General features: G+C 33.7%; 1 protein-coding gene across 1 annotated transcript; it reads left to right on the forward strand.

The window, feature by feature from the left end:
• Positions 1-563: 563 nt before the first annotated feature.
• On the forward strand, positions 564-9770 carry LOC119632956 (heart- and neural crest derivatives-expressed protein 2). The gene is made up of 5 exons (XM_038026121.1): positions 564-741; positions 4935-5108; positions 5247-5446; positions 7796-7951; positions 9690-9770. Exons 1-5 carry the CDS (start codon positions 630-632, stop codon positions 9768-9770), a joined length of 723 nt encoding a protein of 240 aa, XP_037882049.1. The 5' UTR covers positions 564-629.
• Positions 9771-13102: the final 3332 nt, after the last annotated feature.

Raw genomic sequence — 13102 nt, forward strand, 5'->3', positions numbered from 1 at the left:
TTGTACCACGTCTGTTCACATTTGTAATTCCCTGCGTTGTAAGCCCCCTTATGGAAAGGAAACATTTAAATCGTATAACGGTGAGTGTAGCTGTGCAAAGCGAAGCGGTGCACAGCAATTAAGAGAAATTTAACATTGGGTCCGTTTACACGTTTTTACACGTTTTATTAATCCTATTTTACGCGAATATTTAATGTATAAGACGGTCTCTTTTAGATCCAAAGTTTGGTTGAATGTGAAGTATAAGGGATAGAAAAGGGTTTTCGATGAAATGTAAAGTGAAGAAGCGAGAACTTTTTCGCACTATGTTAAAACAGCAGCATACCATCACTGCTCAAGCAATTTCAACCAATCAGAACGTACTCATGAAATGCGTGTTCTCTGATTGGCAGTTGCACACACCACGCAAATTCACTTTCATGACAGCAAATAATGTAAACACACAATGAAATTTCATTGAATCGATTTGAAATTTTCAATATATGAATTCAGTCACATATTGATCGCGTGTACTTGTAATTCAGCCATTAGTAGAGTAGAGCGTTAATAAGTGAATAATATATAATGAAATAAATTGAGAATAATTTATAAATATTTAAATATTGAGATAATTTCATTTAAACATTAAAATGTCTAAATACGAAACGGCGCAAATATGTCGCGAAACATCACCATTTTATCAATGTGAAAATGTCTACTATAATAATTATGGACGCTTAATGGATATGAATTCAATCGAAAGTATGAAGAAATTTGCAAAACAGATTAAAAATTAACATTCTTATTAAATAAATAAATGAAAAATATTTTTCAAATAAATTAATAAATAATTATAAAAACGTTTTAGATAACAAATATAGCAAAGAATATATTGAAAGTATAGTAAAAATTCATATAAAGTTAGATGGTGTGTACGGTTGACACTGTAAAAATAATTAACCGTTTTTTTTTTTTTTTGAAAAATATTTACACGGAATTTCAAAGTAACGCTTTTACATTAAAAGGATGAACTTATAATATTCTGCATTTAATGCTTCTTCGAAAGGTGCCAGCATTGAATCATTTATCCTATCTACTTTACCTTATTGTTCCTTGTAAAGCATAAAACTCTTATCGGTTCACGCCCACGCGCACAGACATTTTTTTTTCTAAGTTGTGAAAGGAAATTTTTAATGAAATTTTAATTTTTTCAAAGTAATTTTCGTCTTGATTTCTTTGAAAGTGTGCCCGACAATTTTTTCATACCACGCATAGGCAACGCAAGACAACCATGAGTGTACGGGCAAGTTTATTTTATCAATACATCAGTCGAATAATAATCTGAACATATATGTTCAAGTCGCGCATTCATCACCGAAGGATGAAGAGTATATGCCTCGCAACAGAACCTAGAAGGAAGCTTCAAAGGGCCCCATAATAAATACATTCTTAATCAGCAGTATGTCTGTCCGTCTTTCCGCCTGTGTCTGTCCGCCCGTCTCTCTTCTAGTCGGACAAATGAAGCTATCGGCTTCAAACTTAGCAAAAATATTAGGAGTTCTCCCACGCAGCTTGGTATTGAAAATAGGACATATTGATCAAAGCACAGGTCCACCGTGCAGCGTAAACTGGGCACGTATCGAGTTTTCCAAGCAACTTTTTTTTCTTTTTTTGCTTATTACTCATAAATTATGAAAGAGAGAAAGCTGAAAATTTCCATTTATTACTTTATCGAGAAGCTAGTATTCGTTCACGCCCATATCAACTTATATAAATGATTAAATTTGTATTTTTTGCACTTTTCTACGTATTCTTCTTTTTACTCATAGGGCAAACAAGGCAGAATGTTGAAAATTATTCCGCACGTTCCTCACATGAAGAAGATATTTGATCTGCTCAAAAATGTGTTAGTTTTAAAATAAAAATCGTAGGCCTCACGAATTGGAGAACCCGCTTTTTCTTGGCAGTATAATCAATTGGGTATCAAATTAAAGCACTGGGGAAGTAAAGGATAGGATAACAATGACGAGTGCAAAAGATTCGCTCACGGCCGTATATAATTTGCTTAATCCTTACAATTGGATTTCTGAAGTTTTGTTTATTTCACAATCTAGGGCAGATGTTGATTTCAAACAGAGCACAAATGTCTTTAGAACAAAAAGAAATCCGCATTTTATGTATTGTGGTTCAAAATGACTACTAGCAGTGGAAATATACATGTGCCGTCGGCATATCGAAAGCTAACCCGGAGAAAAAAACGAATTATGGCTATTTTTTTATACCCATCCTCGAAAGGTAAGGGAAGAGACTCCGAAAAATATATATATATATTCTTGTCCAACATTAAATTCTGAATCGATTTAAGCATGTGCGTCTGTCCGTCTGGTTGTCCACCCGTCCGCGCTACGTCTGCTATAATGAAAGCTAGCGTCTTCAAAATTGCTGAAGCATTGAAAGCCTTGCGCACAGGTTGGTGCTGAAAATAGGCCGATTTCGTTGAAGGACACGTCCACAGTATCACGTAAATATAGAATGAATAAAAAATTTTGTTTTTCGCTCGCTACTCATAAACTACAGTAAATAAATGTTCAAAAATTCGAACGTGTATACTATGGGCCATGTTGTAGCACCTGTAAGAATGAAAAAATTGGCCATCCTTATCAAATGTTATGATATATCAAAATTGCAGTTTTCTTTCCAATACCTTTGCAAAGCCAAGGAGCAAGCTTCAAAAAGCTTACAAAGTACATAAATTCTTGGCAAGTTTCAAATTCGGAATGTCCCTAAGCATATCTGTCTGGCCTACATGTCCATCTGCCTAACTGTGTGAGTGTCTGTGGTAAAGATTCTCTCGAATCGAAAATGACTATATTTGCTTACAGATTTGCAAAATTGATCTGGAATTGTCCTAAATTGATCATGTGCGTAATAAGAACTAGAGACTTTTAAAAAGATCAGCAGTTTACTCTACCATTAAGCATTGTAGTCGTAAACTGCTCTTACTACATTCTAAATGAATTCGGGTGATAAAGAGCGAGGTATTTTCATCTAAATAAAAGTAGCTTGACTGTCTTTATAATTAATTTTCATGAAGTCTCAAAGGTTCAGAAAGGTTATGCGCGATTGTTTTAATATTAACTAAAATATTTGCATAACGCAGCAAGCAAATCAGTACTTTCTTCCTTTCAACAGTTGCAAGTTGATCAAGGAAAATATACAGAAGACTTTGGAAGACTTCTAAAGCAATTTAACGTTTTAGGCTTTCGGACGTGAAGGATCATATTCACCTTTTATCGTTTAACAGCAGACATGACAAGGAATTCAGTTAACAAGTAGGAAATAACATTCACACTGTTAGAAATAACATTAAAAGCATTAAAAACAATTTATTGCGTTTAATTTAAACCGAACCGAATCAATTCAGTTTGATTTGTAGACAGTTTTTAAGTTAGCTGCAGGTGATACCTGTTGTGCTGGAAAATTGATAAACAAAGATGTGATGAAGAGTTCTATTTGAATGCTGAGTGATGAAAACTTTCGACACTTTGATTCGTAAACATAATCTCAGCTCTTCTTCTTCTGCTTCCTGCTTCAAACTGTTTATTACAAATTTCAAATTATCTCAATTTTGAAAATATTTCTTTCCAACTGCTTTCAAAATTGAGAATACATTTGACATTATTTTAAACAACCAAGCGTTGGGGAAGCTCGCGTTATTGGAAATTGATTTAAAAAAAAAAAAGAAAACGATTTGAACTTTGCTTATAACAACCATTCACCGGAACACACAGTTTACAGTTTTGGAAAAAAAAATTTATTACGGGCAGTGCTTCTTGCGCTATCAGTTCGTGTTATGCAATTCATTCTATGATCTCTCAATCTGTTGCACGGATCTAATTGAATTATTACAGTTTTAAAATAAAATGTTGTCAGGCACAACTGTACTTTATACAGCGCTTCATTTATTTTCGTCATAAAATGCCGAAATGTACGACGTTCGGTTCCATTTCATAAGAATGCTTATGCGATTTAATCTTGCTAAAGTAAAAACATGCTTTTTATTATTCTTCGTAAAAAAACTGAAAATGAGACGTTATTGCCATATAAAGGCCGCGGTATTCGTAGCAGAGATCTATGTGATCCAAATTTATTGCGGTAAACTTAGATATCAATCGCGGTATAGTTACGTTATAAGTAAAAACTTTATAGGCAGCGTTCTACATCACCTTGCTTAATACAGTTGCTCATGTGACTTTGACTTTTTAGAATAAGGTCTTATTTGGGAAGTGTTCGAGATAGTAGCCCGATCCGAATCATTTTCAATAGTGTTCCTCCTTGGATCCCAGCACTTCGATGTGTCACATTGAAACCAAATATTTCAGAAATTGAAACTTGTAGGACAGACGGACAAACAAGCTAACTTCTATTGGGAAAGTGATTCTGAATCGATCCGTATAATAAAAGGTGGGTCTATTTCAAGTCCTTGTTGCTGTTATATGCAGCTTATAATAATGCAGAAAGTTATATATGCATTCGATTTCTTGTGCGGTGTATGTACTGACTATTAACTACTTAGGGAATTGAACAATAAACGAGGACGAAAAAGTTCTAAAAGTGCAGAGTTACAGTTTTGACGAGTTGAAAGGAGAGGCCAGAAATAGGGCAAAAAACTTTTAGGGAAGGAGAATTCAAAACGAGAAGGGCAAGTATTTAAGATTCCAATGTATTGCTTCGTTTGATCGATAAAAGGACCAGTCTACTCCATTTTCAATAGGATGCCTCTTCAGGTCGATCTCAAACCTTCCTGGATGCTTTCCGTATATCTGAACAAATGCAGCAACATCAAGGTGTTTGAGAAGAAAGTTATAAACGTTTTCTCTGACTTCTATAGAATTTGTGCTGTTCTCTCGTACGCTTTGCCTTAGTAATTACAAAAAAGTCTACTTCTTATTTAGATTCGTGGAGTTCAGGAGCTTATAGAAGCGATGCAACGAAATCAAATTGTTGTCAGCACAATGATAATACCACAACAACAACTACTTGTACTTTGACAGCTAGCATTACAACAAATCATAATCAATATTATCGATCGCCAAGCTATTGCCTTGGATCCCCTTCAGATTTAGAAGGTAAATAGATATGAAAGCATTATATTGTGTATATATATATATATATATATATATATATATATATATATTGTACTTGAAGATTTGCATAATGTATTTATCTGATGTTTTATTTTTTACAAATTTCTCTATATATTTAAGATATGGAAGGCCAACTTCAAGATAGTTTGTTTACAAACATCTCACCAAAGCCTATTTCTATTGTTCCTCCAGTCCGTGTGATAAAAAAGAGGAATACAGCGAATAAAAAAGAACGTCGACGAACTCAAAGCATAAATAATGCATTTTCATGTTTGCGTGAAAAAATACCAAACGTACCATCGGATACAAAACTTTCTAAGGTAAGTTCTATTTTGCTTATAAAAAATAATCAAAGACGTTTATCATCCTTCATCACAATAATGTTTTCACTTCATCGTGAAGAAGAAAAGTTTATATGACCTTTTGCACTATTCAACAATAGTAAAGCGCTTCATGCTCTATACGTAATCGAAATTATGAATTAACTATGATTAATAATGCTTTTGGTCCTGCTCAAGCTACATCTTCATTTTTTTCCCAAAGCTTTGTTAGTGTAATATATGTTTCCCATATTTTTGAAACACCTTCCTTGTGCTCGTATAATTTGATAAAAGATTGTCTAAAAGAGATGTTTGGAAACGTTTTTACACAAATCTCAATAAAAACATTTTGGAATATATTGCATCCATCGCCATAGATGAGTCGCCAGTCTCCATCCATCTAATTATTTTGATCAGACCCTCTCTTACCGTTCGTTGGAAGTCTTAGATTAACAAAATTTCGGAAAAGATGTTGCAATCTGCCCGATTTTTTCTTTATTAAATAACACCAGATTTATGAAGTCCGTCAATTTGATCGGTTTTTGCTGTTGTATAGCTATTTCTATGAAAAACCGGGTAAATTTTAGTGAATCGTCACAGTCGCAGAAATGACGATAGGAAGCTGCAATTTGGCAAAAACGTTTTTTGATCAATTAAAAAAATATGAGTTCTAAAAATGGAGGTGGTCTGCTCGCACACACGCCCACTATGCAGAAGAAACTGAAACAACTTTCGAAAATACCGGCAATTTTCCGTCGATAATTTTCAATCCAATCTAGATATTTACGAGAAAGTGCAAAAAGTATCTCAATCGGTTTACTAACGCGACCAAAAATGCACAATAAAATTCAATCCAGCGTGCGTTAAAATGAATGCATTCTACTAAAACTCCACTCTTGATAGATTTGTGGCGTAAATTTTAAACAATATATTGGAGATGGATGCATATATTCTCGCTTTTGATAGGAACCATCTTTAGACTTATATATATTCATAATCCAAATTTCATCAAATTATCTCCTAAATTACGACCTGTAGGTTGGACAAAAAAATGCGAACAAACGGATAGACAATCGTAAAACGATTCAAGAAGTGATTCTGCATTGATCGGTGCAATGCTGCTACTTTGTTCCAATTGCTTTAAATGCGCTCTCAAATGAAAACAGATTCTTTATAAAATTTAACTGACACTGTATAGACGACTTAAGCTCGGAATTGCTTTTCAATATACTTTACCAGCGAAAACGAAAAAATAACTAAAGATCGCTTGCTAAGTCACCATATCCAAAGACTGTTCATAATCAGGACATTAATCGAAGAAGTTGCAAGAGATGACATAAAATTACAAATACAATGACTATGCGATTAAAGATTTGTTGTTAGGCATCCGCAAGAGATGATCATTGAAAAGCGTCATCTTCCATTCATTAAGCGATCAAATTATTTATTCGAATAGTAGGAACCTGAAGAAAATTATAATCGATCGTGACCGAATCTTTTATACCCATCACCGTTATCCCAAAACGGACAAAGTGAGCAAAAGAACTAAATTTTCATGCTCTATAAAATTGGATGGACTCAATTGATTTTTCCTATTTTCAGAGTAAAAGTGGTTATTTATATGGTGTTTGTGAGTAACAAGCAAAAGATATGAAAAGCAATGACATTCTCAGTTTTGGTTGTGTAGACCTGTACGCCTTGTATGCGTGTTCTCTGACTTCTTTTGCAAAGTTGTATCATCTTTTTTGCGAACGAAGGAATGTGTACCAAAGGTGCCACAAACAGCACACAGACAGATAGACGGAGTAACACATCGACGGATGAATAGACGGGGAATTCTAAATTTAAAAACTTGCAAACAATTTATATTTTTTATGGAGTTTTTGAAATATGCTCCCACGCGTTTCCATCCTTGTATAGGTGCTACAGCATAGCCCATAGAATATACGCTCAAAATTTTGTATATTTATTTGCTGTAGCTTATGAGTAGTGAGCAAAAAACCAATTTTTTATATTATATTTACGCGATACTGTCGGCCTATTTTCAACGCCAACCTGCGTGCAAGAATTTTGAAGCGCATAGTTTTAGTTTCACTTACAACAGACATTACACAGACAGCTGGACAGAGGGACAATCTTAAATCGATTTAGAATTTGATGCTGATCAAAAATGCATACATTTTCCGGAGTCTGTGAAGCTTCCTTCTGGGCTTTTGCAATCGTTTTGCCAAAATCCTTTAACGATGGGTACAATAAAATCAACAACGCACTATGCACTACAAGTTAATTAAATATTAAGAAAAAAAAAAAAAAAAAAAAACACATATTTTTAATTTTGATATTTTTCAGATTAAAACCCTAAAATTGGCGATTTTGTATATAAAATATTTGGTTGAAGTTTTGGATGGCGATCAAGATCCTAAAACAGGATTTCGAGCTGATTTGAAGCCATCGCATAGAAAAAATTCCCACGAAAAACGAAATTATATTAGATATGACTCTAAGGTAAGAGGAATTTATGATAATTGCGAAAATGTGAATAATTTATTTGTCTTACATTGAAAATTGGCATAATTAAGAATTATGGTTTATTTAATTGCCAGGAAATTGTTTACGTTTCGTATTTAGGCATATCATGTAAATATAACAAAAGCTTAACCCTGCTGTATGTGATAGAAAACAGAGATAAATTTCATCCCACAGATATACAAGTGCATACCTATATATATATATATATATATATATGTGCGTATATATTTATATATAAATGAGATATAAATTTAATAGAGGCAAGAGAAGGCGAGCAAGCAAGCAAGCAAGCAAGCATAAGCAGGCAGGCTCATTAAATGACACTTAAGTAAATTGTATTTTTATAGAGTTTTACTTTCTGCGTTTTGGTGCAGATAAAACATATATAGATGCTTTACATAAAACCGCAACCGCAACACTTAACAATTATGTTAAGTACATAAATATGTTTAAGTCATATAAATATAAATATTTTGTTTGCTCTTTTGGTGGATAATTCTAATCTCTAATGTCGGCCGTTCAATTGATTTCTTATATAAAAGAAGGGTGGATGAAACTTTTTTCAATTGATGGCAAATATTGTGTAAGTGGCCTTTTCTTTCCTTGTTCTTTTTTTTTTTTCTCGTTACTTATACGTTATTACATTCGATTCGGCAAGTGTTTCATACAGTAATAATTGAAAGACAAAGAGGAGAAGTACGATAAAACTGCATATTATTCTGTAAAATAAAAGCCTTTTACATCTGCATACGTATATTGATAAAAGAACGCTTTTAATTGCTTAATGGTCCAGTGCTTTATGCAGCTGCACACATGGCCCTATAATTCTAAAGAAAGAACGACAAGTAAACTATATTTCTGCCTTAAAGCGAATCTTGGACGCCCACCGCTAACTTCAATAAACATTGCACAGATTTTTTTCTTTTTTTTTGAATTACGGATAGATTAATGAAAGCAATATTTTCACGCCGTACCTTCCCCATGGGAAATACTAATGTTTTTGTCTTCGATTTGTTAACCATCTTCAGTGCAACTCGTCGGAAATTGTGTTCGACTGCTTTAATATATACCTGCTATCGATAGTCATCGTATTTTTACATTTCGCACCCCTTACGGTATAAGAGCATGTTAAGTTTGTGTGGATATTTGCAACACACAGAAGAACTTGCGATAGACCCACTTTTCATATACATTCTGGAGCGATCCAGAATCACCGTGTCTGTCCGTATGTCCACTTTGTTTTCTTATATTCAACCTATAGGTTTTGATGAAGTTTAATACACTGTCAAGTTTTAAGCCAAGGACGAACACTAGTTTCGACAACTTCGCATATAACGTTTTATTTTCAAAAGTCGTTAACATGAATAACTGCAGGGTAATGTAACGGTAACTCGTGCTCCGCTATAGCTCCTTTACATGCTAATCTTAAGTCTATGTTTATGTTAATTCTTTTTCGACTTTCTTAGGCTAATCAAAAACACACATATATGAATTGATTTTGCGAGCCATGTGTTTCATTTATTCGTCATTTCTACCGTCGCACACGGATTAACATTGCTAGCATAGGATAAACGATTTGAAACATTTTTTTAAATTATTTTATACGCTTTTAAGTTCTTATCTCTCATTTATTCCATTTTTATGCGAACATATCTTAAAAATATAATTATAAAAATGCCTTAAAAAATATAATCATTTTCTAATTTATTTGTAGTCAACAAATCGGCTTGGTAAAGGCCGCACCGGCTGGCCGCAAGATGTATGGGCCTCTGAGTTAATTCCAGAGCAAGAGTAAGACTTTTGTGCTTCTTTACATTTAAGTTAAATCTTAACTATTGGATTCCTTTATGTACAATCTTAAAATAAAATTAAAAGTAAAAAAGCAACGCAAAGTTATTAATAAAGACGTTTGAGATTATTTAAAAAAAATTTTAAAAAAATTAAATAAATAAAAATCTTTTATTTTGTGGTTACTCACTCTTGTTTCAAAAAGAAGCAAAATTTGTCTTTAAATTTCTATCGGAATTGCTTTCATTTGAAAAACTTCCTCATTCACAATTTGTTTATATTAAAAACAAATTAAAATTTACGTTAATTCCATCTCATCATCCATCGGAAGATCATTTAAATCGTGCACGTCGAACGTAAGAATTGTTTACAAAATTCATTTTCTCCTTTTCCACTTATCAGGCGTACTTTGAGTAAAAAGATGTATTTATTTTCCTTCCTCACTGAGAATTTAAGAATTTTACGAATGAGTAAAATAATACAATGGTAAGCGTAAAAGGTGTATTTGCTATTGTAAAAGCGAATTTGGAATGCGCGATTTCTTAATATTCGTGATCGATAATGCAATCGAGAGACTTAACTCAATGTATGAACATAGTCTTTAATCGACATTTGTTCCAGGTCAAGGTTTAATGGAAATGCATTTCCTGAGTAGATTTATAGGTAAATTGTAGCAATATTTTTACAAACCCCCGGAAAAAGAACAAGTAAAGACATTAACGCGGGACACGGTCCATCAAGGACTATGCTACATCACTTCTCTTATTCAGGTATTCGTATGACGACTTCGCCAAGTAAGGTGTTATATGGCGGTCCCGTACAAACCGTTTTCAGCAGCATTCGTCCTTGAGTTGCTATTAAGTGATGAAACCTTTTCTATTCAAAAATTCATTTTTATCAAATATGTGGTTGTATTTTGGTGACTGAATTCGATGGTACAAGAATAGATTCAGCTTATGCGAATGTACGCAACACCGAGAAGAGCTTGAGATAGATCCACCATTTATTCTATCAATCGATTGATAAGGACTTTCTAAATTGTTGTAAGTTTGTCCGTCCGTCAGTTTGTCCGTTTTGTTTTCTTGTGTTGAATCTATAGGGCGAAATTTTTAATATATTTGGGTGAAATTTGACACATCGATGTGTTTGGGGCGAAGGACATATGCTACTGAAAATGGTTCGCATCGGACCACTTTTTCCACCAACTCCCACATAACGCCTTATTTGAAAAGTCGTTCTATGAACAATTCTACCACACTGTTTTTAGTTGTGTTTTTTGTAGCAAATGTTGTTGTTTTTTAATCCCAACTACCTTTTGTGCTTTACATAAATTCGAACTATGATCTATGAAAATCACTTGAAATTGCAAAAGAAAATATTCTCAATTTTCTTTCATAATTTTTGCGGTTAAAGGAATTACAAATGGAACGTCAATATTAATCCGCTTGTATTCGATCTCAGTAACATGTTCCATTTTGATTCTTAGAATATATAGTTTTAAGCTCTTTTTTCATTTCTTGTTCTATATCTTTGTCCACTTTTATATCTCTATTTTACACATATGGATCAGAAAAGCTTGTGTAGCTTTTTGACAGGCAAGGGATAAGAATATTTTTAATTTGATGTAGTTGCATTCGTTTTTTTTTTTCAAAGCAAAAGCATAAAGAATGTAAATAGCAAGATCTTCCAAAGCTATTCAATTGGAAAATATACAATTTGTTTACATCATTACAAACATTTACACCTTTCTGTACAGGCACGCATTATTCACTCGAATTAATCCAAACATACCTAAGCCGGTGCAAGTCTATTTATAAAGAAGCGAAGCGAAGCAAAGCAATAATGGGTAAAATGTTATATGAAAAAAAAAAAAAAATATTACGTTTTAGGCAATGCATTGTTTACATCCTTTTTCTATTAGGCGTTAATGATATGTGCATCCTAAATCAGTCATATAAATGTTTTAAACACGTCCCTATATTTAACACAAGAGAAGCAACTTCTTATGGATACTGTTGTGATTGTACACATAATCAATTTTTATATAATTCGCTTAGTAAGGAAAGGAAACATTATTTCCATACGTAATCATCTAGTTCCATCCTTACCAACCTGTAATAGGAGATAGCACTAGTAGATACCTCCCCCGTATATGGAAGGACAGACGGATCACTCGCAAATGATAGTTACAATCATATCAAACACAATCGAAAGCACGCAATAAAACATTTGATATATCTTCTGGGAGCAAATGTTGGTTTTGCAAATCACAGCAAAGCAAGTGAAAACTTTGTCGTCCGGCTAGGTCGCCTGTTAAATACTCTATACCACATTGTCTAACTCAATGCCTATTTTTGGCTTAGAACACAAAAATTATACCATTTTTTGTACGAACTTGCTGTCACGGGACTGTATATTAAAAATTAGACCTCTTTGCAAATAAAGGCTTACTTTCCGTCCAAAAATTGTGGTACATATTCAACATTCAGCACAACTAATTTTTATATCAAACTACTATTATGGATCAATTTTTATCATAAAATATTAAAACTTCGACTTTTCACGATTCAATGAGAGTTGTAATCGACAAATGCAACAGAACCACAATATCCTCTTTACCCCCACTTCCTCTTGTTGTTCACCAACGATCTCCTATACGTGATAATGGACATGTTCATGGCAACACATTGTGTCAATTTTTCTCTCCCACGCAGAGACCAGGCAGACGTCTAAACGGGCGCCGCATACGGCGAAAGAGCCAGACGCTTAGAGGCGACGAAGGTGTGTTCAAAACACTTTATGCCTCCACACTATGCGATATACTACCGTAAATTGTCGTTCTTTTGCCGCACCACTCGCCTTGGGAACAACCCACCAACGGTACTCTTTCCTATACAACTCTATCCTTTCTTGTTCATCTCCACTCCTGCAGTCACGTCCACTGACTGGCTAGTCATATGCGCTCGTCATTGAACGATTAATGTACTACACAATAGTAAGTACCTGTAGAAATTGCCAACTTAAAACAATTTTGATGCTATATGCACCAATAAATAGTAAGATATAAGATTTCATTAAACAAACCTGCTGGCATGAATTATGATCAAAATATATTCTACAAACTACTCGTGCTCAACACTTGGAATATAAGTAACTAAAAAATGGGAATAAATTATAAAAGATACTCATACGCACATAAAGTTATGATTTTACGATCGTAAAAGGTAAGCTTGCAAACGGTTCACCCCTTGGCGACGATATTCCCTATTTCTCTAAATTTACTGTATCTGCATAGCGATCTCGATTAATTGAATGCAGTGAATTAAAATAAATGCTTCT

The sequence above is a fragment of the Glossina fuscipes genome, unplaced genomic scaffold (assembly GCF_014805625.2).
Source record: "Glossina fuscipes isolate IAEA_lab_2018 unplaced genomic scaffold, Yale_Gfus_2 2, whole genome shotgun sequence".
In the NCBI taxonomy this organism is placed as follows: Eukaryota; Metazoa; Arthropoda; class Insecta; order Diptera; family Glossinidae; genus Glossina; species Glossina fuscipes.

Coding starts and splice junctions, on each gene's coding strand:
- LOC119632956 (XM_038026121.1), top strand. CDS start 630: ATGTCTAAATACGAAACGGCGCAAATATGTCGCGAAACATCACCATTT. Junction 742..4,934: donor GGATATGAATTCAATCGAAA/GTATGAAGAAAT, acceptor CTTCTTATTTAG/ATTCGTGGAGTTCAGGAGCT. Junction 5,447..7,795: donor CGGATACAAAACTTTCTAAG/GTAAGTTCTATT, acceptor GATATTTTTCAG/ATTAAAACCCTAAAATTGGC.